The 24313-nt window shown below is 36.7% G+C and overlaps 2 protein-coding genes across 8 annotated transcripts in view; both read right to left on the bottom strand.

Annotated features, from left to right (window-relative positions):
* IQUB (IQ motif and ubiquitin domain containing) overlaps nucleotides 1-6973 on the bottom strand; it is a 72580-nt gene extending 65607 nt beyond the window's left edge. For all 6 annotated transcript variants that reach the window (XM_012474100.3, XM_012474103.3, XM_012474105.3 and 3 more), the window contains exon 1: nucleotides 6380-6973. The gene's annotated coding sequence lies outside the window, so the exon portion shown is untranslated. The remainder of the gene's footprint in view (nucleotides 1-6379) is intronic.
* Nucleotides 6974-12988: 6015 nt separating this feature from the next.
* The window catches only part of NDUFA5 (NADH:ubiquinone oxidoreductase subunit A5), a 36356-nt gene continuing 25031 nt past the window's right edge, over nucleotides 12989-24313 (bottom strand). For both annotated transcript variants that reach the window (XM_064373851.1, XM_012473996.2), the window contains 3 exons: nucleotides 22475-22591; nucleotides 17614-17679; nucleotides 12989-14171 (listed from right to left, as the gene is read on the bottom strand). In XM_064373851.1, coding sequence (XP_064229921.1) covers nucleotides 14070-14171; nucleotides 17614-17679; nucleotides 22475-22591 — 285 coding nt within the window. In that variant the 3' untranslated portion in view covers nucleotides 12989-14069. The remainder of the gene's footprint in view (nucleotides 14172-17613; nucleotides 17680-22474; nucleotides 22592-24313) is intronic.

The raw sequence follows: 24313 nt of genomic DNA, 5'->3' as shown, positions 1-24313 counted from the left end.
GCATGTATCAAATATCAAAATAAATATATATCATAATTATGTATTAACAAAAATGTTAAAATTTTTAAAAAGCCTTGGCCATAGCTGAATTCATTCATGCTGTCAGCAAATTTTTATTAGGTACCTACTCATTACCAGTCCCCCTTCTAGCTGTGTGTAGAGACACTTCTATGTTTCTACACACAGCCATGGACAAGGCTTTTCAAAAATTTTTTAAATTTTTGTTGATACATAATCATTATACATATTTATTGTTATATTTGATACGTGTCTTTACCTGACCCAGTATATATTTTACTAATTTAGTTGTTACTCGCCCAGTTTCCTCACTAGAATTCACTAGAATATAAGCTTTTTTTACTGCAGGGATTTTTTTTTTTTTTTTAGACAGTCTTGCACTGTGGCCTGGACTGGAGTGCAATAGCATGACCTCGGCTCACTGAAACCTCTGCCTCCTTGGTTCACTGAAACCTCTGCCTCCCAGGTTCATGCAATTCTCCTGCCTCAGCCTCCTGAGTAGCTGGGATTACAGGAACACACCACCACACCAGCTAATTTTTTGTATTTTTAGTAGAGACAGGGTTTCACTATTTGGCCAGATTGTTCTTGAACTCCTGACTTCATGATCTGCCCATGTCAGCCTCCCAAAATACTGGGATTACAGGCGTGAGCCACCACGCCCGGCCTACTGCAGGGCTTTTGATCTGGTTGGCAGTTTGAAGTTTTTACTGCAGGGATTTTGATTTGCAGTAAAAAAAAAAAAAAAAAAAGCTCACATTCTAGTGAGGAAAATGGACAAGCAATAACTAAATTAGTAAAATATACATTGGATCAGATAAAGATAAGAGCTAGCAAAATAATAAAGCAAAGAAGGTGGCTAGGAAATACGAGATTATCAGGAGAGAGCATGACAGAGTAGAGCGGCAAGTGTTGCTAAGTATATACAGTGGGGAAGGAATGCCTCTCTGGTTTAAGATGACATTTGAGCAGGAGGCTGAACTGAGAAAATAAGCAAGGCACGAGGACAAATGCAGAAATGAGAAGCATCACATATCTGAAGAACAACTAGCTAGTCACCTTATGCGGCTGGAGAGCAGTGAGTTAAGAACACTAGAAGATGAAGCCAGAGAGGAAGTTGTGGGGAGACAGCATTAGATTGTGGAAGGCAGAGGAGTCGGAAGCTGGTAGGACATCAGGGGTCTACGGAATCCACTGTAGTAACCTTGACATGAGGTGAAATGGACCTGGCTGATAGTAGAGGAGATGGTGAGAAGTGCTGACTGGATTCTGGATATATTTTTAAAATAGAGCCGAAAGGATTTAGTGGTGAACTAGACGTGGGCTATGAGATAAAGAGAGGAATCAAGGATGCTGCTAATATTTTTAGCCTGAGTAACCAGAAGGATAGAGCTACATTTGCAGAAATAAGGAAAACTTCAACTAAAGGAGGCCTGAGGTATGCATGGAGGTATGCAAGGAGGTATGCATGGAGGTATGCATGGAGGTGTGCAAGGAGGTGTGCAAGGAGGTATGCAAGGAGGTATGCATGGAGGTATGCATGGAGGTATGCAAGGAGGTATGCATGGAGGTATGCATGGAGGTATGCATGGAGGTATGCAAGGAGGTATGCATGGAGGTATGCATGGAGGTCAGATCAGTCTGGTTTGGGGTATGCTGAGTTTGAGGTGCCCATTGGACACTGGGTTGGTAGTTTGAAGGTTTGAGAAGATGTTGGCCTGGAAATTGGGAGAGTCAGAAGTCTATGGTATTTAAAGCCATGAGACATGTGAAATCAGTGCAGCCAGAAACAGAAGCCACATATTTTAAAATTCCTTTGATAGGTACTGGATAAATCCATACCCTTCCACCTTCCTCCTCAATGCACCTGCCTCCATTTCCTTGTTGCTATGGTTTCTAATGCTTATATTCATCTCACTCTAGTTTTGGTATGTGAGGTGTCCTAGATTGCTCTCCTCCAAGCAATCTATCTCCTTATAAACAAGATGAGGGCCAGGTGTGGGTAACTCACATCTGTAATCCCAGCACTTTGGGAGGCTGAGGTGGTCAGATCTCTTGAGCCTAGGAGTTCAATACCAGCCTGGGCAACATAGTGAATCCCAATCTCAACAAAAAAATACAAAACTTAGCTGGGCATTATATTGTGGCACGCATCTGTAGTCCCAATTACTCAGAAGGCTGAGGTGGGAGGATCGCTTCAGCCAGGGAGGGGGAGGTTGTAGTGAGCCAAGCTCTCACCACTGCACTCCAGCCTGAGCAACAGACTGAGACCCTGTCTAAATCACACACACACACACACACACACACACACATACACACACACACGGAGAGAGAGAGAGATCATAGCTCTCTATAACCTGTCGATTGTATGTACAGTAGTGCCTGAGGTTCATAGAAGGTCATTAATGGTATGAATATATGACCCAAATAATTAGATGTTTTCAACCTGTTAGTTGTTTACAAAGGGTGATTAGCAACTGTGTTTATAATGGTTAGCAGTGATAAGCATTTATTCAGCCAAAAAATAAGAAATTTCAAGGTTTCTAAGTCATGACTTCAATGCCATACAGTACAGTGATTCTCAGCTTTGGTTTCCTAAAGTGGCATTTCAGGAGGGTTGACTGTGGAGCCAGCCCACCTGAGTTTGAATCCAGACTTAACAACTTCGTGTTGAGAGAAGCAATCAGCCATGGGTCCTGAGTTTTCCTACATGTTCCTGTGGAGTGTGACAAAAATTCAAGGTCAGGGTCACTGTTTACCCAGGCCATTTCTCAGGGTTGTGTTTGCACCAAGAAACTGCAAAGGTTGAGATAACGTCTTCTCACTGAAACAAAGAGCAGGCTTTCTTTGGTTTACTATAGAAGCAGTAAATTCCCCATGTCCAGGCATCCATGTAGACTCACTTCTGTTTCCTCTGCATGAAATGGGGGGCTTGGGAAATTGGCACAAACTTAAGGCTCTGGCTACCTCTTTTGCTATGTGTCCTTTGACCCAGCATCCAAGAAACAGTGACTAACTTATTAGTTTGTACGTAGAGTAAATTACCAGATTCCTCACAGTTCCCGATACTTAGCAGCTGTATGACTTTGAGACACAGAGGTTTAACTTAAGTTTCACTTTCCTCACTTGGGAAATGGGATATTAGTAGTTTCAACATCAAAGGTTCTTGCAAGAATTAAATAAAATAGTGTATATAAAGTACTTAGCCAACAGTGCCTGGCATATAATAAGCACATACTAAATGTTAGCTAATCAGTAATGAACTATTTCTAAAATTTCCAAATAGCTAATGATAATTACACACTAATAATGTCTCCTAGGTATTACATAATTACTCATTTTACATCGTAGGAGAAAAAATACTTTTAAAATAAAGCATAATATTAGCAAATACTTATACTAAATTATTTAATCTTCACAGATGGTATTATTATGCCCATTTTACAGATAAAGAAATTAGCACAGAGAGGTTAAGTAATATTTTCAAGAACACAGAGCTAGTAAGCAGTAGATCTGGAATCCAAATCCAGGCAGTCTGGATCCAGAACCCAAGCCCTTAACCACTAACTTGTGCTATATCTTAGTATAGGAGTCCATGGGGGTTTTGGGAGAGAAAAGAAAAGGGGTCCTGGTGGTTAAGACAAAGTCTAGAACCTGATCTCCCTGCAGATGAGAAAGCTAAGACCCAGGAATGCCTCATGGTAAGTTAGTGGTAGTCAGATCCAGAATTTAACAACTTTGTCATCAGATACATTAACAGAGAATGTCTATTGTTCTTAAGTGAGAAACACGACTATGATTTAAAATAGAGTAGAAAATATTCAGCAATTTTTTTCCTTCACCCATCTAGAATAAGGAGCTAATTTTGTTGTTTCCTAATATCCTCTCATATGTAAATATTAATATGCTCTCCTTGTATACATAAATATGTATAAACTCTCATTGCAACAAATATTAAATGTAAATAACAAAGCACACATATTAAAGTGTGAAGTGTAAAATGTAAAATTCCAACCCAAACGGTTTGGAAAGCTACAGTTTGAAAAGGCTTTTCAAAATTGTTTTTTCATTATTGTTATTGTTCATTTTGTTGTTGTTTTTAAGAGAGTAATATGTGCTTATTAGAAAAAAAATCTAACAGAACAGAAGGGGATAAAATAAGAAGTAAAAGTATTCCAGACACTCTAATTTTATTTCTCATTGTTAGGCAGTTTACCTTTCCAGGAATTGTCTATAAAGCTACAATTATATAATATATATACATTTAAATTTGTTTACGATTATATTGATGTCCTTCATAAACTATATTTCTGTTTATTTTTAAACTTTAATACTATATTACGACTTGTTTCTATATATGTGCTTAACATTTATTTTGATGTAAAATATGATTCTGCCACATTCTTTTCAACAACTTCACAGCAACTTCTTTGCAGGGCTAAGTCACACTGTGGTGAACTGTTGCTCTATTGATGGACATTTAAGCTGTCTCTAGTTTTTTACTGTTAAAAATAGTGCTACAACAAATATCTTATCCATCTATCTCTTTTGTTAAATTCCATCAAACTGCTTTCTATTACAGCCCCAAGAACTGTCCATTGACTGTTTCCTTACATCCTCATATTGTTTTATGAGTCTTAATTATTAAATATCCCTTTGTTGTGTGTTGTACTTATATTTCTCATTATATGTTTGATATTGTTTATGTTTTCTTTTACTATATAGAGGTTTTAGATTGTTAGGTAGTGACATTTATCGATCTTTTTGTTTATGGGAGTTTCCAACTTTCCTGATATGCTTCGTAACACCTCTCACATGAAACATAAATACATAAATTCATCTATAAATGCATAAATGAGACAGATCTATAACTGCTGATAGGAAACAATTGGACACACAGTCCTAAGCGTAAAAGCCAATCACAGATGAGCATGCACAATGCTATAGGTACATTTACATATTTGTGTATGTCTAGAACACCCCTGGAAGGTGGCCTGGATATGGGATGAGTAGATGGTGGATTATTCTTCATTATTTTTACTATTTGAACTTTTAAAAATGTATTATCTATTCAAATGTAAATGTTTTAGTCTTACTGTTTAAAAATAAAAGAGCAACCTCTATCATGTTTGCATACAAAAAAAGTCCCCTTTGGCCGGGGAACGGTGGCTCATGCCTGTAATCTCGGCACTTTGGCAGGCTGAAGTGGGCGAATCACAAGGTCAGGATTTGAGACCAGCCTGACCAACATGGTGAAACCCCTGTCTCTATTAAAAATACAAAAATTATCCAGGCGTGGCGGCGCGCACCTGTAATCCCAGCTACTCAGGAGGCTGAGGCAGGAGAATTGCTTGAACCAGGGGGGCGGAGGTCGCAGTGAGCCGAGATTCGTGCCACTGCACTCCAGCCTGGGCGAGAGAGAGAGACTCCGTCCCCCCACCAAAAAAGCCCCCTTTCACCTACAATACATTTCATGCCCTACCATTTAAAGCTTAATATATTTAGAATGTCAGTATAATTAGTAAGGCAGGGATCCAGTCTTGCCTTCTACCAAATAGGTCTGTTGAATTTTTAAGTTTGTTAAGAGGCAAAGACTATGGGTGGAGAGGAAGGAGTGAGAGTGCCAGATGAGGAAAGTCTAAAATCTCTTGACTTATGAGAATGGTCGCCACGGAAGGCTAAAAGTCTTCTAGTGCCCGATTTGGGTTATACACACATCTTCTATGCAATTACTGTGATAAGTACTCGGGGTGTAGGGTGAGGTGTACCTTCTAGCTTGATGCTGCTGCTTCAAGTCCCAAATCAGATGGGCGGAGCCAGAAAAGGAGCAGAGAAAGATGAGATGCTTCGCACGGTGTGTGTGTGTGTGTGTGTGTGTATGTGTGTGTGTGTGTGTGTTTGAGACATAGTCTCCAACTCTCGCCCAGGCTGGAGTGCAATGGCACGAATCTCGGCTCACTGCAACCTCCGCCTCCCGTGTTCAAACATTTCTCTTGCTTCTGCCTCCCGAGTAGCTGGGATTACAGGCGCCCGCCACTAATATTTTGTATTTTTATTTTTTAGTAGAGACGGGGTTTCACTCTGTTGGCCAGGCTGGTCTCGAGCTCCTGACCTAGTGATCCGCCCGCGTCGGCCTCCCAAAGTGCTGGGACTACAGGCGTGAGTGAGACACCGCGCTCGATTGCTTCGCACAGTTTTTAAAGTAAAGGTGGAACATTCCTCACCGACCAGGCAGCTCCAGGAGCCCAAGCGGAAATCGCTGCCCGGCGCACAGAACCCAGAGTCCAGCGCGGCTGTCACCGGCTCTAGGTTGGGTCTCAGCGTCCGGCCAGGAGGTAGCAATTAGAACCTGTCCTCTTACCTGTGTACGAAACGTTAACTACTCTCACCGAAGTGCTTGCCCGGCCTCCTAAGAAGCAGCTTCCAAACTCGCCGCTTTCTCCGTTGTTGGTCGTATCATAGCAACGGACCTGGCACCACCTCTTCCGGCTAGTGCACGACAGGGGCGGTCTGGGAGCGGGGTCGGGAAGGAGGAGAGCGGCACGGGAAAAGGGGAGGAGTCAGAGGAGGGGGGCGGGTCGGGAGGAGGAGTGTGGCATGAAAGAAGGGGAGGAGCCAGATGAGGGGGGGGGGGGATCGGGAAGGAGGATCGCGGTAGGGAAGAAGAGGAGGAGCCAGAGGAGGCAGGTGGTGGGCCTGCAACGGAGGAACGCGGCAGAGGAAAGGGGGTGGGACCAGAGGTGAGGGGGCAGGGCGAGGAGGAGCTAGAGGCGAGGATAAGGAGTCAGAAGTGAAGGAGATTGATGGAGACGCAGAAGGGAAAAGGGGACGAACTAGGGGTGACGGTATGGGGAGGAGGAACGCGGCAGGACAAAGGGGAGGAGCCGGAGGTAAAGGGACAGGGAAGAGGGACGCGACAAGGAGACGAGGAGGAGACACAGGCAAAGGTGGAGGAAGGAAGGAAGCGGCAGGGGAAGGGGCGGGGCTAGAGGTGAGGGGGCGGGAGAATGGACTCGGCAGGGAGAAGGGGAGGGACCAGAGGCGAGTGGGGAGAGGAGGGACCCGACAAGGAGAAGGGGCGGGGCCAGCGGCGAGGGGGCGAGGAGAGGGAAGCGGCAGGAAGACGGCGAGGAGCCAAAGGCTAAGCGGGAGGGAAGGAGGGATGCGGAAGGGGGAAGGGGAGGAGCCAGAGGCGGAGGCGGTTACCAACCGGTTACCTAGATGCCAAAGTGAATCAGGACAGTAACCTGTCTCCAAGATCTTTAACACTTGTGAAAGCGCACAGCTCTCTAAACCAAACAGCAATTTAATCTTATAGATATATAAAATCAGAGAAAAAACATCAGTATGAAGTCAGAGGCGAAAAACTGTCAAAAGGAGAACGCAAGTGTATAACAGCAGGTGCCTACTTGCTTTTGTTAAATTAACAACTTGGGTCTCAGCTTCCCGTCAGCCAAAGAGACATGGGAGACAGTAGCTATCAAATAATTCTCCTTAGAAGAACTTTTGTTAATCACTAAATTAGTTAATAAACTAAATTTTGTACATCAATACGTCAATAAATCGTTTTTGTTGTCGTTGTTTTGTTTTTGTTTTTGGACAAAGTCTCGCTGTCGCCCAGGCTGGAGCGCAGTGGCGTGATCTTGGCTCACTACAACCTCCACCTCCCGGACTCCAGCAACTCTCCTGCCTCAGCCTCCTGAATAGCTGAGATTACAGGCGCCTGCCACCACCCCAGGCTAATTTTTTGTATTTTTCGTAGAGACGGGGTTTCACCTGTTGGCCAGGGTGATCTGAAACTCCTAGCCTCAAGCAATCCGCCTCGAAAAGTGTTGGAGATTACAGGAGTGAGCCACCGCGCACAGCCTATCAATAAATTCTTTAAGAAAATGTTTAAAGAAGCACTGGATAGTACTGAAGATCAGGTCAACTATGTTTCTCTTGGAAATTTTGTAAAAAAAACTACACGTTGCTATCTCATAATAGCACCTAACATTTATTAGGTATTGTCACAAAGCATCTTACATAGATTTCTAATTTAATCCTTACAACGATTTTATTAGGGAGAAACTGCTATTAGATCCATTTTGTAAATGAGAAAACTAAGGCATACAAAGTTTAATGAAGGAACCAGGATTAAACCCAAGCAATTTAACTCCAGGTCCCATATTTTTAACCACTATTACGGTACTGTTTAATATGCTTTGGTATTTTTAAAGGATTAATAAAATTAGTAAAGGTCCATTCCCTTATTCATAAATGTTCATTGTCTTCATCTATTTATTTATATTGTTCTGCTGAAATTGCACTCTCATCTCTTCAATAGCTTTGTAATGTCCATTTTTTTAGTCATCTCGTTTTAAAATACATTTTTACTAGAATAGTGAAATACATATTTTCCAATAAAATTGGCTTTGTTTTAATAATGATGTTAAGTAAAAGTAAATGCATTTTAATCATTTCCACGCATTCATGAAAAGAAAAGGGGAAAGTTGGGCATTGAGGTAACCACTAGCATTAGCCTTTCTTGGTTGGGTAGACCAGGTGAGGAGGTGTGCAGGTAAGATTTTATGAACAGTCATCCACTCCCATCTCCAAAATCATAATTTATCTTACATTCTGCTACTAATTAAAATTCCACTGATTTTAAACATTCACTTTTCTGGGTCTCCTCTTTAAAATTTATCATTCACTGTTCTCAATGTTAGAGACCGCATGCAAACAGTAAGTTTATTCCAGTCAGGAGATGGGGAAAGAAAAACTGGTAGAAGAGAACTTCCAGTGTCTCGCAGTGTTAAATGTGACTTGATATCCACTATTCGTTTTTGTTTTTGTTTTTGTTTGTAGTTTGCTGTGAGGATGACTTTATACAATTCAATCTTAAATAGGAACCTATCTTAATAGTTATGCTTCCTTGGGTAGTCTGTGGAACATGGAAAGGTTATTAGCATATCAAAATCCTGCCCACACGCACATACACACACATACACACAAATGTAGTTTGGTTGCATAATAAATGTATATTCAAACTGAATGAAAACAACCAATAGGAAAAAGCTTCTCGAAAAGTGGAAGAGTAATTTTACAATACCATTTTCCTTTTCACGGTAAAATTATGCATTTTTCTCAGGACTTATTGCACCAAATGACTTTGTATTTCTCATGAAACATCAACTTTCATTCATCTCCGCATTTATTTATGTAATAAACATTTCTTTTGATGTGCTTTTATTTTTACAAAGATGCCACCTAGTGGCTTGATAAAATCAAGCATGTCAAAATATTTCCCATTGTTACTCCAGGCTAAAATGAATAATGAAATTTTAAATATTAAAATTTAGAAAACTAAGGACCTGAAAATTTTCGTTTTGAAAATTGTCTATGTAGATTAAATTTGGATAATAATACTGCCTTGTGAATTTGTTAAGAGTCTGGAAATACAGGTCCATAATCCCTTTGCTGAAACCTTTTGGGACAGAGGTGTTTGATATTCAGAATTTTTCAGATTTCTGAAAGGAAATATGGGCATATATTTTACATTATGTAACACATTCAGAGGATCTGAGGAAGCAATTCAGAATCAAATACATTGATACATCTGTGGCAAAATATATTCATATTCACATTAAAGTGGGATAAATACCGCAACCTCATGTAATTCAGATGAGGTTGGTTGCCAAATGAGTTATGAAAAAGCTTTATTTTCAGAGATTTATGAAGTTAGGAATTTAGATGAGGGATTGTGGACCTGTTTTACTCTGGTGAAAAATAATTCACTCTCTAGTTACAGAGAGATTAAAATGCCAATATTTTGTAATAAAAAAGTAATACTCTTTAGAAAAACTAAGAGTCACCTAAAAAAAAGCACTTGAGGATCATGAGAAATACCAAAATAGAAATCTTTGCAATGCTTTTCATTTAATCACATTCAGAAGCCAATCTATCATAAATTACATTTAATTGTACCACAAAAAAATTAGCTGCTAATGTAAACCTAAAGATTAATTTGAAAATTACTAGCTATGCATGGCAAGTTCAATTCATAAATACTGTGGCACAGTCAAAAAACTTTTTTAACCTTGGTTTTCTTTCGTTTCTACGTGTAATTTGTCATGTTCCATTTCCCCAACACCACGATGTTCATGGAAATATGTGTTGATGGTCCCATGCTCAGCCTGGATTCCTTGTATATCCATGAGCACTCCTTGCCAAACCTCCTTAGACATGCAGTATGAATAAAAAACACACTTAAGACACTGGGATTTAATGATAACCCATGCTAAATCACTACATTACTCACTACTTTACTTCACTGTCTAGAATACTGGCTCATCTCTAGGATCTCTCAAATAAATTCTTCCTGTCCCTATCAATCATTCAAACCCCTTATCATATTCCCACTGTGATTTCCTGTGAATTTTGTCTGAAACAAAACATCAACCTCCTCTAAACCCAACTGGTAGCCTCTTATTTACTTTTCTCTAAAATAATTGGCATTACTAAACTATTGTTGTAGCACAGTCTACAATCTCATTGCACACTTAGTTATTGGTTTTTTGTTTTTGCTTTTAGTAGAGACAGGCTTTCACCATATTGGACAAGCTGGTCTCGAACTCCTGACCTCAAGTGATCTGCTCTCTTGGCCTCCCAAAGTGCTGGGATTACAGGCATGAGCCACTGCGCCTGCCCTTGAACACTTAGTTTTAATGGGAAGATAGCACTCAGCAAATCCAAAATACTCGCGTTATGTTCAGCAATTTGGTACTTAATCCTATACCCCACAACATACTTGCATAGGGTGTCAACTTCTGTTTGTTTACATAATCATAGAGGATGGGAAAAGAAAAAGCTGACAGCCTACATGCAGGAATTTTCCTATATATTGTTATCTCCTTTTTTAAAAAAGATACATTAATAAATATTGTTACTGGCTTAATTAGCTTCCCTCCTCTGACTGGGATTAGAAAATCAACAATAAAATATAAGCTCCCTTTTTTTCCATCCCCCAATTCTGAGGGAAAGGGAAGGAGAGGGGAGAATGAGGGAGAGTGAAAGGACACAATGAAACCTGAGGTCTGACTGCACATAACTGCTACTGCTGGCATCAACTCATTGTATTCTGACAGACTACTTGATCCTACTGGTGTAGGAAAGATGGCAACCTTGAGACGTGGGCCTTACTCCAGTAGGGTGCCATATATCCTATTAGCCCAGGACAGTTATGGTGTATATCTGTTACCCTTATGTAACTATTTTCACTCAAAATCATTCCAAGTGGAATGATAAATTATGCTATATTTAGTTATCCTAAATATAAGCCATTTTCATCCCAAAGGAAAGAATGCCAAGAAACTGGAATTGTCGGCACTAAGTCCCAGTGTGGGAGAAAAGGGACATCAACTTTGTTGCCATTTCTTCTTTCTTAGCAAAGCTCAGACTGATTAGCTTCTCTTTCTTCTGAAGTATCTGGAGTATGGTGATTAACTAGAATGAAACCCATGAGGAGAACTGAAATAGACCATTCTGAAAATTATTCAAATTAGTTTAGTAGCCACTCAAAACACCGAAGATCCCTGAATAAAAGATTCATTTGCTAGAGACTTAACCTGGATGTTTATAGGAAGCAACTGGGAAAACACTGAAGGAGGAAAAACGATCAGGTGTAAGGTCATGTGAGTAACTGAGACAGGAGGAAGAATCAAGGACCAAATTGCAATACCTTTTAGATACCTATCCCATTAATATAATCTGCCTATTACCAATATGCAGCTCTTTGCACAAAATGAAATCCAGTTCACTACGTCTGCTTGTATTTGTTCTTTACAGATACTTGATGGAAAAAGTCAAGACAGCAGGATCTAGGTTCATTTGGTTCCGCCCATACAGCACAGGCAGGAGCGACAACATCCCAAGCACAGTCATAAATAATAACGTTAACAGGAGTATCAGTTCTAGAAGCAGGCTGCCTAGGTTCAAACACTAGCTTCACATCTTACTAGCTATGTGACCTTGGATTTGTTATTAAATCATCTCTTGGTTTCAGCATCCCTAAAGCCCCAACTTGCATAACTGCAGGGGAAAACTACTCACATGGGGTTCTGGTTTCTTATCGGGAAAATGAAGATAATTTGCAGTATCACTCTTAGGGTTGCAGTGCAGGTTTAATGAGGGAAATTAGTCTGGCATTCATATAATGGTACCTGGCATTCATATTACAGTCTCAATAAACATTAGCTATTATTTTTATAGTATTATTTTTACAATAACTATTATTCTACAACTAGCATTTCTAATGCAAACACCAGTAAGGTCCCTTTTTGCAACAAAGTTCAGTAACACTGTTGGTGAAACATAAAAGATGCCCAAGAATCATGGCAGAAATGGGACTGACAGTATGACAGAAACACAGCAAGCCCTCTTTGTTTTTGTGTTTCCCGAAGGATCTGAAAACAAATGGTTGACTAGAAAATTACCTTGAAAGTATCCACACAAACACACTTTAGGATCATGTTTTAATAAACATATAATCAAGAAATGTTTAGAAATGAAAATGTTGTTATAAATCATATTCTACTTCTTTTACAACATTAGAAATAGGCCTTTCTGAGAAACAGGCCAAACTTGTCTCAATTTAGTCACTGAGTTAACGATACTAGAACCATGAGAATGAGAACCCCCGGGGTTCTAACTCCCCCTCTAACATTTCCCCACCAGAAGGAGCCTTCTTGCACTCTAAGAATCTACCTTATTTAATATTTATTTAGTATTCATGTTACAGCTCTATGAGGGGAGAAGTATACTGGAAAGAAGGAAAAATACCATTTTTTCCTCATTCTAAGCAAATGTGCTTACACACACACACACACACACACACACACACAACCCCACAAAAGTATACTATTATCTATGAAGGAAAGAGATATCAAGTTAAATTTAACCAAGTATTTAGAAATGACAAAGAGCTAGGAAGAAAAGGCAAAAACACATGTAATTTTATTTTTGTTTAATTTTAAGCTTGCCAACTTCTTTCCCTGAACAGCATTTGTCTTGTTTTTATACCCACCTACCCTTATATTAGAAACGTACTGCAAAGTACTTAGTGATTCCACTTTGAATTTATAGTCATATGACTAAGATGTTTTGAATATAAGCCTATCCATATGCCAGATATAAATTTCAGGAACTCTTAATATCTCTTCTTTTACAGAAATTCTACCTCTATCCTGATGTAATTAGGTTGATTAAGAAAATTAAAAGGCTGTGCCCCAGAAAACTAACTTACACAAATACAACAAAAGCAAAAGTTTTTCCAAGTACCTCTATGCAATGGGAAATATTTCTTTCAAGTACCAAGTCAATTTCTTCAACTGTACAATGTATTCTAATTTGATGGTTTTCAAATATAATATAGTAACAACAAAATGTAATAAAATTAAGACTATAAGAAAACAGAGTAAATGGTATAATTCAAATAATGACTAAAACAAAATGGCATTATGGATTTTGTAATCAATATACAACTATATATTTAAATTTTACTTTACATCCGTAAGATCACAGTTAAGGAGGTTAACCATAACTTCAAATTTTATTACCAGTCATTTGTGCTATTTTATCACATTTGAAAATATCACTCTTATTTTTACCTCAAACAGTGATCTATAAATTTGTTTAGACCATAATAATTAAGGACCTTTTCTTTTCTTCTTCAGGATAATTTTAAAAAATGAATGATATATATACTACTAAAGAAACTTCACTTTTTGATTATGGCCTCTACATTGAAGGTCTGTAGGAATTTTTCTAATTAATTCTCAAATCTTCCGATGATGTCTCTGTTCATAGAAATAACATCTTTGAAATAAATTGTGTGACTACTTTACAAATCAAAAATGGATTCACATGACCGAATTATCATAATCACTAATTTTAAGTTTCCTAGATATTTTCTATATCAGTTTTCTTGATGTCAATAATATGAACACGCTCTTAATAGAACAGAATATTTAATTACATCAGTTTCCCATCAACCCACCAAAATCACGTAATAATTATATTGGCCATTTCCACTGATCGGCAGGAGGCTCTTCCACTAATGGCTCCCATGTTTTCCACTGCACCATTTTTCTTGCCAGACTTAGTTCATGTTCAGCCTGTTAATACAAATTTTTTAAAAGATCATTGGATTTTACTCTTCAACAGGTGTTTATCAGAACAACCGCATTTTAACTATTAGAGTTACTATTTCATATTAATACCTCATAATCTATTCCACCTTCATAAGTTGAATGTTAAGAAATTAAATTACCTTAATTCTCACAGCTACACAATCAGGAGTAAGAAAGGATATCTTTTGATGTCTTCTATTTGACTGAAATCAGCTACAGTGTTTAAAAGTTTAGTTGGTGAGTTTTACATCTTAAAGTTTCACAAGTTTTTTGAGAATCAGAAATACGTCCTTTCATCTATGTTAGTGGCTTTCAAACTTTACCCACAGTAAGAAAATATGTTCTATTATGGGTTCCACAATACAAATATATAACTAAAATTTTTAAAATCATTATCTTTACAAGCAATGATATACTCTTTTTTTTCTATTGTATTTTTTTAATGCTAATCACTATCCATCTAACTGATTCCATGACTCACAGTCACTTAAGACCCAGAGTTTATAAAACAGTGATCTGTGGAACGCAGAACACAATAAATGTATAATAAATATTTACTAACTGAACAAAATCCTTAATCAAATTATATTTCATTTTTCTTTTCAAACACAACTTATAAACAAACACATTTTAAATAGCTTTTTATTTCATAATTTTTCTACAATAAAAAAGACCTATGCCAACTCTAGCCAACCTGTAAGATAAATTATTAAACACCTGTTAGGATGTTAGAGAAGAAATTCAAACACAGAATAGGTGCTCAGATTATATTAGAGGTTATTGTTATTCTACAGTTAAAAGATAATGCCCCATTTATGCCAGTGGTCCTGAAAGTTAATCTATGTTTATGAGCAACTATAAGAAAAACAATGAGTTAAAGAGGAGACGAATGGAAATCAGGGTAGAAGTATTACTAATGTCAAAAGGAGAAAATAATTTAAATACTGATAAAATATTTCCTAAGGATGGCTGCTTCTCTGACCACCTTCTGCCCTGGGTCTCTTGAACATCCAGTGCTTTCTCAATCTCCTTCAGGGATTGTGGGGCTTGAGGAGGGGATCTAGCCCTCATTCATCATTGAAAATCAGCTATATTTCAGGAAACTGGATCCAGCTGCACCTGGCCCCTGATGCCAATTTCCTCTTTATTCTCTGGCTTCTGATACACTGTCATCCTATCCAGCTAGAAATGGGACTGTCTAGTATGTTAGCCACTACCCATAAATGGCTACTGAGGACTTGAAATGCAGCTAGTCCAAATTCAGATGCACTGCAAAGTGTAAAATACATACCAGATTTTGATGACTTCACATAAAAATGTACAATATCTCAATATTTTTATGATTATATTTTTAAGTAACATAGATACAGTGGGTTAAAAAATTACTAAAATTAATTTACCCTTAATAGTGGCCATGAGAATGTGGGGAACTGCACAGCTGACTTAAAAATACTTTATATGCCTTAAAACTTAATTCCATAATAAATTAATATGTCAGCTAAATAAAGTCATGATCAAAGTGAAATCAGGGGTACAGAAAAGAGAAATAGGTGTAGGACAACAGTATAAGGTTTGCAGCAAGTTCCCATAATACTGTATCTAGTACCATAGCCAACCTGATAAATGAACATAAAGGCTGGAAAACAGGCCTTTGAATAATTGAAACAGTCTACATTCATAAAAAGCTGTCTGAATGCTATATTCCTCTTTTTCCAGAGCCATCTAACAATTCTTTTGATTTGGTGTATCATGTCTGTTGTTGATATACCTCCCTAATCTTCAATATTACCCAGTATTTCCTTTTATCTGCCCTTCAATCAACAGTAAGAAAACATTAGAAAGGGTTATATTTGAAAAAAGATACACGAAATAAAAACTAAATAAAACAATTGAATATTTATCAGTTGCTTATAAGACAAAGACATTCTAAACCTAAAATATGGGGGTGGTGGGGATGTGGAACAACAAAATTTCACCAAATAAAAAAAATTTGAAAACCTCTACATACAGAGGAAAAAAGAAACCCATTTGAGAGGCAAAAACAGGCTAGAAAAAGTATGTGCAGACAGTGTCAAAAAAGTTTAAGGCTAATATCTTATATAAAGACACATATATATAAATAACACAAAGACTATATGACAGAGTAAAAATATTAATGATATAATTTATAAAATATAAGAACATATTTTTAAAGTTTAACCTTACTAGCAATTGGAAAAAGACACAAAACTTAATAAAAAAGGCATCATTATTTTCCCATAGATGCTTTAAAAATCAACTATGGAATACTCAAAATAGTGTATTTCCAGCCTGTTTACATCAGTAACCTATCTGTTTCTATAAGCTACCTATGATCAAAGGAAAAGAATTGAAATTCAGGTTAAACAAAACTAAGCTGCAGGGTTTGTTCTCTTGTATAAGTAGCAGGTACAGTGAGAAGTGAAGAAAATTTCCCAACAGAATAATTTAAGATTTAAATATTCTAAATGTAATTAATAATGTTAATAATTTTTCTAATCTCGGTCTCTTAATAATCATGCTTACATTTTACTACTCAATATTTTTTGTCAGGGTTAGTATTTGGGAAATAATATAGAATCAAGCTCTCAAATATACTATGCAATTGTTTTTTAACTTGGTCAAATACTCCAAAAACCAAAACTAAAAATAAAAGTACATTTTAATTTTACAATTCAAAATGTCTGTATTTTTACCCTACTAAAAATATGCCACACTCTCAAAATAAGATACAACCATATAATTTTAAACTAAGATACAAAAATACAGTTTTTCTTTCATTAAAACAACAATAATCTTGTGTTACCAATTTAAACTAAGGGTAGGCCAAGAAGAACATACTGATTAAATTAAGAGTGTCAGGCCGGGCATGGTGGCTCACACCTGTAATCCCAGCACTTTGGGAGGCCAAGGCAGACGGAGCATGAGGTCAGGAGTTCAAGATCAGACTGGCCAACATAGTGAAACCCCGTCTCTACTAAAAAATACAAAAATTAGCTGGGCATGGTGGCTCATGACTGTATTCCCAGCTACTTGGGAGGCTGAGACAGTAGAATTGCTTGAACCAGGACCCGGGAGGCAGAGGTTGCAGTGAGGCAAGATCGCGCCACTGCACTCCAGCCTGGGCTACACAGCAAGACTCCATCTCAAAAAAACAAAAACAAAAAAAGAGTGTCAAACTCCAGGATTCTAACAGAAGGCTCATAAATTCATGCTATCATCAACAATACTTAATCAACATACACATTAGAAACAACACATTTTCTATATGTGATTAGTCTTACATATTTGATGAGTTGATATAAATAAGGAAATTTAGTTTTCCTTTCATTCTGAGAATGTCAGTTGTATGCCTCTTTCTAAAAATGAAAATCTGAAACCAAACACCAAAACAGTCAACTTTCTTTACCTGAACAATCACCTCTTCTAATTGACCACCTTGAAGTTGGTCTTCTAATTTTTGAACATCTGGTTCCTATAATTTCAAGGGGAAAAAAAATTAAACAAGCATACTATCTGAATGTTTTGATATCCTATATTTTAAAATTCCATATATAAAAATGCTTAAAAAATATAATTTTTCTTTCATCATATTCTTACTTTTTACTAAATATTTGGTGAAAATTCATTTCACCTCTGCTATTTTATTGCTTTTTTTGTCTTAATATTGAAAAGTGCTAAATGTTTATTGACATGCTGATCAAGAGACAGAAATACGATGTCAAATTCAGTCTTTCTAAAACAAAGTTTAAAATACCACTTTGCTTTCTTACTGTTTCCTGTATTTCCTCTGAGAGCATTAGAATTAAAAATAAATGCTATCCTATGACCCAGAAATTAGACTCCTAGGCATAACACCGAACAGAAATGCATACTACATTTTTAAAAAAACATGTTTGAGAATATTCACGGCAGCACAAATTATTGCCCCAAACTAGAAACAACCAAAACGACCATCTGTAATATAATGGATCAATTAATTATAATATTTGGATATAATACTATATAGTAATAAAAATGAATAAACTGTATACAATAACATAGATGATTCTCTTAACCATAGTATTAAGCAAAAGCCAGAGTACAGTACGTACAAAACAGTACATACTAATGATTCCATTTCTATAAAATTCAAAAACAGGCAAAAAGAAGTCCAAATAATGATTAACTTTACATGTAGTAAATTGAAGGGGAAGAAGCAAGGGTTTTGTTGTTCTGGAAAAGTCATTTTTTAATGTACATCATTCTTTAATAAAAGTTTTTAAAAACAAAATTTTAGTAAATATAGCATCTAGAACATTCGATGACATTGAATTATTTTCTAGTAAACTGAACTTTTTGAGCCAGAAATTATGCTCTGTAAATATACCCACGTACATAAATAAGTCTTTGTCATTTCCGGCCGTTTTTCTGGCCCATAAATGGAATAAAGAGGGAGAAAAATAAATACATTTTTTTTTTCAAAACAAGATTGATATGTTACTGCCTCAGAGTATCTGCTGGATGGCCCAGGGTATTTGCATGGATGGTTCCTTCACTACCTTTCAAATCTTTGCTCAAATAACACCTTCTTATTAATAACTACTAATAATTTATATTGTGATAGGCTAAATAATACCACAAAAGATATACATGTATTAATTTCTAGAAACTGTGGTTGTTAACTTTATACAGCAAAGACTTCACAAATATGATCAAGTTAAGGATGCTGATATGGGGCGATTTTCCTGAATTATCCATATAATCCCTAACTGCAATTATAAGTGTCCTTATAAGAGAGAGGCAGAGGGATATTACATACAGAAAAGGAAAAGGTAATGTAACCACAAAGGCAGAAATTGCAGTGATGAGACCACAAGCCAATGAATGCCAAAAGCCACCAGAAGCTGAAAGAGGCAAGAACAGATTCTACCCCATATCCTCCAAAGGAAGCACAGCCCTACCACCACCACCTTCATTTGGGTCCCTGATGTTGATTTCCAACTTCTGGCCTCCAGAAATCTAATAAAATAAACTTATATTTTTTTAAGCCACCAAGTTTGTGGGAATATTACAGCAGCCATAGAAAATTAATACATATTGTAACATCCCCCATCCCCACCATGGCACATATTTTCCTTGTTTTATTTTCCTTCACTGCACTTACTATTTTGTAACACACTAGGTACTTCTTTATTCAATTTTTACCTTTTTTTTTCTTTTGGTCTCCCATCATTAACATGTAATCTCCAAGAAGGCAAGGATTTTTATCTGTTTTGTTCACTGCCAACTAGGCACAAGCCTCCATGCCTAGAACCACACATGGCATTTAACAGTCATTCAATAAATGTTTCTTGGTTAAATAAGTGAGTAACTAAAACACAGTTCAAGGAGGAAAAAGAGAGGAAAAAGTACATGAGCATGTTTAAGACAGATTATTTAACAGGGAATTAACTCAGATATAAGATCAAAAATCAAAAACAAAACAGGGAAGCTGGTCACTGTTATGAGAGACTCAGGAGAGTGAAAGTAAAGAAGGCAAGGAATGTTCAACAATACTTTCAATTTAGAAAAAGCCTGTGTTAGGCGAACAATTCAAAATTTGTCTTACTGATAGTGAATAATTGATTCTTAGTCACCAATGGCATAATGCCATTAAGCTTGATACGGTACCATGTATTGAATGCTCACTATATATTTGGGACTATACTAAGCTTTTTACATACGTTACCTCATTCAGTTCTAACAAAAAGTGTTGAAGGTGGGTAATATTATATCCAAGTATTAGATGATGAAATTGAGACAGAGAAAATGAGCTATATGCCAAGTCACTCCACGAATTAAGTATTAGAACTAAGATGAAAATCTTGGACAGGGACGCAAACCAACACTTTTCACCAAAAATGATATTACTATCTCCCTAGTCATTATCTGGAAAAAAAAAAAAAAAAAAAAAGAAAAGGTACTTTTATTTCCACTTTAGGCTTAGTAAATAGATATTTTATAATCATGGCAGTATTCACTAAAGATTTTGTGTGTGACTCTATGCAGGGTTAAAAGTCTGTGACAATTTTACCAAAAACAGGAATCAGCAATACAACTATTATGAAGTGTTTGGGGTTGTATCTAGCCTTTTGGATAAAGAAACATTTCTAAGGAAGCTTATGTGCCAGATACTATGCTAGATTCTTAGGGTACAAAGTTGAATCCAATATCATTCACAAGTAGCTTATGGCTGGTGGAGGCATAATACAGTGTGATAGGTACAATGGAAAGGAGTAAGGAAGTTGTCGAACTCTACTTAAGAAAGTAAGAAAAGATTTCACAGAGGAAGTGATGGCTTATGAAGAAAAAGTAAGAACTACCAGACAAGATAAAGGCATTCCAGGAAATGAGAAAATACAAATGAACAGAAAAAATATGCATGGAAACCACAGAACTGCCAGCAGTTTAGTACTGCTTAAGTATAGAGTATACAGTTAGTATACAGGAAGCAACAGGATAGGATTGAGAAAATAACTAAGAGCCAGAACTTGGAGGGCTTTCTATACCATGCTAAGGACTTTATCCCTTTAAGACAATGGTTCCCAAACATGGCCATACCTACATCAAAATCATGCAGATAAAGGTAGCTAAGTAAGTTTTATACAAGCAGCTCAACATAAATCCTTAAACTCAGCCTTTGAGAAACACTGAACAGAAAATCACAGTAAGATTTTATCCAAGACAGTACAGTTGGCCCTCAGGATATGCACCTGTGGATCTAACCAAGAATGGATTCAACCAACCACAGATGGAAAATATTTTTTAAAAACACAGTAAAAATAACAATACAGCAATTTTTAAAATACTTAAATAGCATTACATTGTAGTATGTATTGTAAGCAACCTAGAGATGATTTAAAGTATATAAGAGGTTATATGCACAGGTTATATGCAAATATCATGCCATTTTATATAAAGAACTTGAGCATCCCTGTATTTTGATATCCATGGGAGTCCTGGAACTGATCCCTCATGGATACCAAGGGACAACTGTACCATCATAAGATTTACATACTGAAAAAAAAATCACTCTATTATTGTCTGTGTGGTGGAGCATGTAATGAAGTATAATTAAATTACAAACAGAACAATTAGTTATAAGGCGGTATAAACAGCAGAGAAAAGCATTTTAGAACCAGTAAGTAAAGAAGAGGGTAAACTCTTCTTTGGTTGAAACTGGCTATGGGAGAAAACAGAAAAATAGGGGAATAAGTAAAGGAAAATATAAGCATATATTTTTTTCTTTTAAGATAGGAACAAGCTAAAAACATTTGAGGCTATTTGAAAGATGATGATAAAATGGGAGAGGCACCCAGTGCAGGTGGCTCATGCCTGTGATCCCAGCACTTTGGAAGGCTAAGGTAAGAAGATCACTTGAAGCCAGGAGTTCGAGATCAGCTAGGACTACACAGTGAAACTCTGCCTCTACAAAAAATTTAAAAAATTAGCTGGGCATGGTGATGAGTGCCTGTGGTCCCACCTACTTGGGAGGCTCAGGTAGGAGGACTGCTTGAGACTGGCTGTGATCATGCCACTGCACTCTAGGCTGGGTAACAGACAGAAATCCATCATATAACACAATACAACATACAATATAATACAAACTGCATTGTTTTGTTGTATACCTAAGAGGAGATAGGAATTCTCTTTGAACTATATGGTCTAGTAATCTAATAAGAAGAAATATATGTGACTAGAGTCACTTATACCTTCAGGATTTCTAAACACTATTTTAGATAATTACTAATAAGTCCATGAAATGATTGCTTGTGTGAAATTTTAACAATAGTGCAATATGGTTTGGTATGAATCGCAGTCTAGTCTTTTATTAACTGCTACTTAGTAACAGTCTAGTCTTTTGACAGCTTTCTTTGAAAAAAAAATGCCCTTTTTTTGCTTTTATTGTTCTTTAAGATTAGAAAAAGGAGATCAAGATTGATATAGCCACAGATAAGGAGCAAAAGGACTAAACAGGGAAGAAAGGTAAAAGGAACAACTACAATGTTACTTCAAGAAAGGGCCTGATCCTAGTGTCAAACTCCAATATATTCTAGAGCCCTGCATATAGAAAACACTGACTAAACAAGAGTTTGCTGAATAAAAGGGAGGAAAGATGAGAAAAGAGCACTGAAGGAAGAAGAATAGAAGAAAAGTGTGTAGAATATACAAAAAATTAGGAAGCAAATTTTTTGGTTAAATGTTACACCGGATACCACAAATCCAAGAAAACTGATTTAGCTACTTACCGCTTTAACCATAGCCAGCTTCTCATTTATAATCTGTTCTGTATATTTTCTATATGCTGCATTTTTAGGGATATCCTCAAGAACATCAAGAATCTTTGTGTATAATATTCTTAGCCTCTGAAAGACAAACCACACAAATATGCATAGGTTAAAATACTACCAAAGACTTAATGGAATAAGACTCATAGACAAAATAAATAAAACTCACTTCTGTTTTTTTTTAATTAACTCTTCTTTGCTGTGACTTCTTTATGTCTGTGCCCTATCTACATCCTTTACAATTTAGGAAAAACCTGTATATAAATGTGGGAACTTTCTGTATTTTCTATGTCTAACAAGTTCTAGATAAGTCAAGTGTATGATAACAAGTAGAGACAAAACTAACTTATTGCTAATGACCTTTTTGGAAATCAAATCCTTTACTAAATCAGTATTTTTCTTTCTTTCTTTCTTTCTTTTTTTTTGAGACAGAGTTTCAGTCTTATTGTCCAGGCAGTGGTGTGATCTCAGCTCACTGCAACCTCCACCTCCCGGGTTCAAGCGATTCCCCTGCCTCAGCCTCCCAGGTAGCTGGGATTATAGGCTATAGGCGCCCACCACCATGCCTGGCTAATTTTTGTATTTTTGGTAGAGATGGGTTTCACCATATTGGCCAGGCTGGTCTCAAACTCCCGACGTCAGGTGATCTGCCCACCTCAGTCTCTCAAAATGCTGGGATTACAGGTGTGAGCCACTACACCCAGCCTGAATCAGTATTTTTCAAAGTGAGGCCCTAGGCACTGAAAATTCTCTATCTTTTTTTTTCAATTTTTCTTATTTGAATTTCTGTACAAATAAACATTTACATATAAGCATTACATCAGTATGATCAAATTTAAGTAAATACAGTCATAATACTTCAGTGTTCTTGCTTCCGATTATGAATGTGTTACGACATAAAGTCCGCATAAAAGGTTCAACAGAAAAGTGGCAAGAGAATTGAGTCAATGCATAGCATGTATTGAAGCACACTGAACTTAAACTTCAGTATAGAAGTTAATCCCTTAGTAAGAAATTGTTTTGACAGACCCTTACAACAGTCCATAAGCAGTAAATACATATATAATGAATTTTTATTTTTTCTTAATATTTAATTTTAATTTAATTGTATGATAGTCACAGAAGCTAATACCTAGTTTAATTTACTTACACACACACACACACACACACACACACACACACACAGTTTTTAAGGGGTTTTCTAAGAATTGTTTTTCTTAAAAAGCAATCTGAATATTTAACCATTATTTATTTATATATTTAATATGATGTTCCATAATAGAGTACTTTACTATACTAATGTAAAGCTTGTCAGATAACACATAATCAAAATTGTATGGGTTTTTAAGTTTTATTTTTGACTGACACAAAATAATTATACGTATTTATGGGTTTCAATGTGGTGATTCAATATATGCATGTGTTGTATAATAAGCAAATCCATCACCTTAAACGTTTTTCTTTGTGGTGTGAACATTCGAATTCCTCTCTTCCAGCTATTTTGAAATACAGCATACATTATTGTTAACTACATTCATCCTATTGTGCAATAGAACACTAGAACTTAATTCCTCGTAACATTTTATCCACTGACATGTGGGGTTCTTTTAACCTCATTTCTTCTTAATTTTAGACAAGGGTATAACAGTAGAAAGCCCTGGTGAAGAGACATGGGTTCTAAGTATTTATTCCTTTTCTATTTCTGCAACCATTGTGTGCAGATATAACTACTGGAGCCTATTAACAGTCATCTGCGCATTCTATTTTACAGCATGTTTTCATTATGTTCTATAATAAGCA

This window comes from Aotus nancymaae, unplaced genomic scaffold (genome assembly GCF_030222135.1).
Source record: "Aotus nancymaae isolate 86718 unplaced genomic scaffold, 86718_ANA_hifiasm-v0.15.2.pri h1tg000002l, whole genome shotgun sequence".
Taxonomy (NCBI): domain Eukaryota; kingdom Metazoa; phylum Chordata; class Mammalia; order Primates; family Aotidae; genus Aotus; species Aotus nancymaae.
Note: the sequence above shows the minus strand (reverse complement) of the source record. Positions and strands in the feature narration are given on the sequence as shown.